Genomic DNA, 6000 nt, shown 5'->3' with positions numbered 1-6000 from the left:
ACCTGGATATAAACAGTAAACTACATTTTGTCCACGACATTGCGAAGTTGAAATAGGATATCAATCGGAAAACGTAGGTACATGATTGCTGTTCCGATAATAAGAAGACAGGTAGTGAAGAAGAAGTTCCTGGGAAGGACATAACATACTTTTTATCCCGGAAAATGTACGGTTATGCGATACATACATTTTCGCGCAATGGAGTTACGGCCGTCATCTAGTCATTCATATTTTCAGAAAACTACTGCAATGGTTGTCGATAATAATATTAGGTATAGTCCACCCGGGGTTACTGACTATAGCGGGGGCGGGGGCAAACTGTGCGCCTGTGAGTCGATCCTCGATCATTATCCGAAACCACAAATATTATAAAATAAAATTATAATGTTAATTAAACAAAGCAGACAGATGATTAAATATATTTTGTTTATACTTAATTAGCTTAACCTAACTATAATCATTAAAGGTGTTTAATTATGTATCTTTTTGTAAAAGCTAGGTAGAGATAAGGACGCGGCGCCGCGCCGTGACAAAATCTTGTGACGTGTTACTGCGCCGCGCGCCGCAGGCTGACAAAGATTGGGAGCCCCTAGACTAAAGGATATTGGTCATGTAACATGTTATGCTCAAGCACAGAGTGAGTCACCGCGATACAGCCTCCAGACCAGACGCGCAGGAACAAGCACCGTTATAACAAAGTCTCGACAAACTCTGAAGAAAGCAGTTAGTGCTTTAGTTTATAAATTCAATCGGTAAAGAATCATTTAAAGAAGCAAGGTCAAACATTTTCTTACAACAGAATCGTCGTTTATCGATTTTATATCGAATTTGAAACAATAAAAATATTATAGTAAGAATAATTTTAGGTTCTTAGTTTTACCAGCTCCTCATAAGTATATTATGTAGTAATAATAAAGAATATTACAAACATACAAGATACGCGCTAAACACATAACCCTCCTGGCAGTCGGGTACCTAACAAAATATTTTTGTGTTCTGATTTCTGAAGACAATTTTCGCTATTAAGTGACATCTAGCGGATTGTGTACAAACTACTAAACACAGGCGGCAGGTTATAATGCAAATGGTAACTTATTCTTCTCGTAGATGTCGCTACTGACGATATCGTACTATTATGCCGATTTAAACTAGCTCTTCTAAATTACTTAAATAATAAAAATATTTATTTTTGGCTATCATATTATATTTTATTAGCATGATATTATTTAAAATAGCTATTGTTTTCATGTTTCATTTAAATATTTAATAATATTCTAAATGGCAACAACTTGCTAATGTCAGCCACCGGCAGTGATCTGTCATTTCAAGCTGACAGATCATATGATTTCCTGTCAGTGTCATTTTTTTCGCCGAGTGTGTGATCGCTTCGTCGATCGTTTTAAATTGATTTGTTTTTAATCGTAAAATTAAATTATCAATCATTTAAGTTTATATTATTGCTGTAGTATCTTAAGCTTATAATAGATTATTAATAATTGTGTTAAACATTACTGTTTATTCATTTGTAAAAAAGGTTTTTATTACAATCGAATAGTGAAAGATGGATGTTAAATCTCCATTGGTGTTGTTCGGTGCTGTTTAGAGTAAATGTGAAAGAAATGTGATCTATTGCCTGGACAAGCAGTGAAGACTTCATTAACTAGTGTAAGTTGGTCATAGTTTTATAGATTTGAGACTATTAACATTAGCCTTTTAAATGTTTTGTGAGAATCGGAATATTTTTGAAAATTGCTGTTCCGTTGTGCAGTGTGCTAGAGATTAGCGTATGATTTGTATATTTTTATTGAATGATAAGATTTGTTTATTCCGATTGAAACAATTTAATGATATTGTTTTCACAACAATAGATAAATTTGTCTTGCCATTGTTTACATAACACTACTTAATGTGGATTACAACAAGCTTATGCCTTTGTCACGTTTTTTGTGATGAGTTAGAGTTTTATTTCTTTTTTACAGACTTGCAACAGAAGGAGAAGGTTCTATGTGTGTTGTTGTTTTTTGTTTACAATAATTATTGTATCATTCGTGTCATATTTTAGAAAACAAGAGTTTGGTTCAGACACCCATCTTTTTAGCCCAGCACTATACACTATACTAATGCTGTGTCTTTTCATTTTAGAACAAGAAATAAGGGAAACAATGTTTTTGAAGTAAATTAATGGTAATGCTACTAGGGATGATGTAAAGATACTGCAAAGAGTTCTCATTTGTCTTGAAATTCAATTTAAATTCTTAGAAGGCCTATAATTACAAATGATTGCTTAGTGATGTACAATTACAAAATGATTAATGGTGTATAATCTGTCCACAGATAATCAAATGCAGTCATGGCTAACGATGACTCCACTGTACGGGTTGCTGTTCGGTAAGAAATATTATTATGTGTTTATAAATCTAGAAACAAATTGCCAAACACTAATTTTAAGTGTCCATAGGCGGTGACTATCACTTACCATCTAAAAATATATCTGCTCATGTACCATTTCAATATCTATTTGGCTGTCTTCTACGAATTTCCGCATGAATTAATCTAAAATAAGATAAAGAGAAAACAAAACTGTCGTTCTTATGAACGACAGTTTTGTTTTCAATTTTTATAAAATCATGGTAAAAGCACAATGTATAAGTCTTGTAGATTCAAACATTGTTTGAATTATACAACAGCTTACAACAACAGTTTACATGGCAAATTACATACACTATGTCATAATGTTTACACAAAAACTTGACATACAAATGTAAATGAAATTACCTGCCGTAACATATTGTAAAGAGCTAACATAATATAGAATTGACCTAGAGACCTTCTTTGTCTATTTTCTTACCTAATTGCACAAAGATGTATATGACTTAATAATAAAAGTTTGTCGTAACTTGGCAGTCCATTTATTATTTACAGCTGACTTTTAGAAAAAAATTAGAAGCTCGGTTTAAATGAAAAACCACAGCAGGACTTTGTTATAACTTATTTAACTAAAATCACACCATCTCATTACCATAGAGTCTGTATTTCCATCGAAAGAAACCACGGTAGTCATGCTAAGCTTGCTAGGTAAAGTGATTGAATGTCACTGAATCTATCGTGGACCCAGCTAATTTGCAACCATCCCAGACATAATTCCAACGAAATGGCCGTAACCTGCCAACCTGGCGCCGGCCCCATATAACCCTCTACGTCGGTCGGGGTAAAAAAAACACCCCAACGACCGGAGGGACACACCCCCAAGCCAGAACGCGGCGTGAATGGAGTATATCGTATTTTTTTCTTATGAATATTATATTCGTGTTGCGTAACGCATATAGATTGTTTAATGTTTTAGGAATTCGTATTATATATTATGTACCTACGCGTTGTGAATGAAAATGTTGTAATTTTTTAGTTTTTATTATTCGTAGCAATTTTTATTGTTTTCGTAGTAAGTTTCGTCATTTTTATTCATATTTTTTTTAAAGAACGGAAGTCTCATGCTTTGCTTGCCATAAAACTCCAAACATTAAGCGTTGTTAATCTAAAGAAAGACGGCAGGCTCTCATAGAATACGCTGCGTAAATATTTTAGTTATTAGAGGGATAATATTTAAATAATATCAAATAATATTGTCTTATCGTGTCAAACGCACTCCAAAACAGCTCCATCATTAATCCAAACCCGCTCACCTTCGGAACTACCATGTTTTTCTCACACCAATACGTACCATAAGTTATAATATCATCATCATCATCATAATATTAATACGTGAACGAAAAACTTTGTAACCCTTTTTACGAAAAATGGAGAAACGTAGGTGCATGAAATTTTGCACAGTTATAGTTTATATGGTGAAGGAGTGCATTGAACTAATATTATTTTGAAAATGCTTTTATCATATATTTTTTTTGACAAATAAAACTTTTTTTAACAAATAAAACATTACACACACTACAACACACACACATGAGAAATGACAGATATTTGAGTGACAAGCTTATACGTACGAATTATACTCTTTTATTTATGGTTGAAGTCTGTTGACAACAAGTTGACAAATTGAAAATGGATTATAGTTTTTTTATTGATTCTAAGATACTATTAGACAATGCTTACACGGCCAGCCTGAGATCAGCTGAGTCCCAGAGACAAGAGTTGAAAGAAAATGATATATTTTTTACAAAATATAGGTAGTAGTCCTATTTCTACTACCTATATTATATTATATACTATTATATTATATTATACCTATACCTATATTATATTATATAATATAATATATATACTATTTATAATGTCGTTAAAGCTAAGGTCGAATTTCGACCATTGGGCGATCTCTAGTGTTTAGTAGTTACGTAACTGGGCAAAATCTTCGCCTATCGCACATGATGTAATGTTTGTTTTGTAAAGTTGTAACATCAGCCAAATATACGTTTAGTGGCGAAATTAGCGCCTCAATCCTGCATCGCGATATAGAAGTACGCGTTTTCTAAGTACGGCACCGATACAAACAAATATCTGCTGAAATCTTATGCAAAAGCTTTGCAGCAAAAGCCAGACCGTGCATACCGCTCGTTTGCGAAAAGATGTTTTTGGCCCTACATTTCTATTTTATCTACTCGCTTAATTTTCCGGGGTATAGTGATATGATGCGTACTATTATTTTCGTCATTCGCAATGTGATAAAAATCTCATCAATGATGATTAGATAAAAATATTTCAGTAGCCGCCGCGATCTTTATCGACTACGGTGATGCCAACTCGATATTACTTATTTTGTTTTTATAATAAAAATCATCTTGATGGTAGAGTGGGTTTATCATCCTAATAAACGAATAAAAATTATACTTTTTGACGTTTGAAATTATAAAATTCTAGATGATGCCTGCAACTCCGTTACGCGTGCGGGAACCGTACATTTTTCCGGGATAAAAAGTATCCTATGTCCTTTCTCGGGACTCAAAGTATCTCCATACCAAATTTCAGCAAAATCGGTTAAGGGCGATTCCGCTAGAGACGACCCTCAACACGAATTTTTAAAGTGTAGCATTTGTTACATTTTTTTATTGAATTATAAATAAAAAGATGTATATTTACTAGCAAAAGAACTTTTATGAATAAAAATTGTAATTTGAATGATTTAGAGCATTTTGAAGTGATATCGTCTAACGGCGCGAGAAAAACTGCTTATGCCACACATGATCATTTTTACTCTAAATCACTATCTCGAAGTTGAATTTCATTACATAATACTGACTGTATAACATAAGTTTCTATTTAGGTGCAAAAAAAAACAACAATTTTGAAACAGTTTTCATACATTATTAAAGGAAAATTGCCATGGTTGCACCCGCGATAAAAAAGGTACAAAAGTTTAGATTTCTCGCTAAAATATGTTGTTAATAATTTAAAACTTTGCAAAAGTAAGGAGAAATGTGAGGGAAATTAGAATTAATCATTGGAACAAACTATTTTATTATTTTTAATAAAAAAACAGAACCTTTAAAGTGGTTGCGCCCGCGATCGAAGCTGTACAATTGGAAATGCAACAAATTATTTTTTGACTATTGTAGTGATTTTCGTCTTATTGCATATTATTAAGGTAAACAATAACGTTAGATTATATTTGTTATTAATACTTTACATGTTATTACAAGATTTATAAAAATTTGAATGGAGTCACATCGTGTTTTATATTTTTCGAAATATTTCATGTATTACTCAGCAGATGTTTCAAAATGATGATTAATATTCTTTTATTTTTAAATGTATTAGTAGAAATACTGCAAATGACAGGAAAAATCATAAATATTTAATAATTTTCTTTGAAAAAAATATTTTTACTTATAATTCTCCACTATTCTTTTAAATTATAAATATTAATTTTGAATTAAAGGTGTGCTGTAGTTCGGTTTTATAACAATACATCAAAAAAGGTTTGCTTAAGTTGCATTATTTAATTGTTTTTAGTGATTTAGATGATTTCTTTTCTCAGATCGATAAATGACT

The 6000-nt window shown here is 32.0% G+C and overlaps 1 protein-coding gene across 3 annotated transcripts in view; it reads left to right on the top strand.

Annotated features, from left to right (window-relative positions):
• The first annotated feature begins 1384 nt into the window (after window positions 1-1384).
• LOC121730255 (kinesin-like protein KIF21B) overlaps window positions 1385-6000 on the top strand; it is a 70410-nt gene continuing 65794 nt past the window's right edge. For all 3 annotated transcript variants that reach the window (XM_042119225.1, XM_042119227.1, XM_042119226.1), the window contains exons 1-2: window positions 1385-1665; window positions 2335-2388. In XM_042119225.1, the coding sequence (XP_041975159.1) occupies window positions 2351-2388 (38 nt within the window). In that variant the 5' untranslated portion in view covers window positions 1385-1665; window positions 2335-2350. The remainder of the gene's footprint in view (window positions 1666-2334; window positions 2389-6000) is intronic.

Source organism: Aricia agestis, chromosome 9 (genome assembly GCF_905147365.1).
Source record: "Aricia agestis chromosome 9, ilAriAges1.1, whole genome shotgun sequence".
Lineage (NCBI taxonomy): Eukaryota > Metazoa > Arthropoda > Insecta > Lepidoptera > Lycaenidae > Aricia > Aricia agestis.
This window is presented reverse-complemented; position numbering and strand designations above follow the sequence as displayed.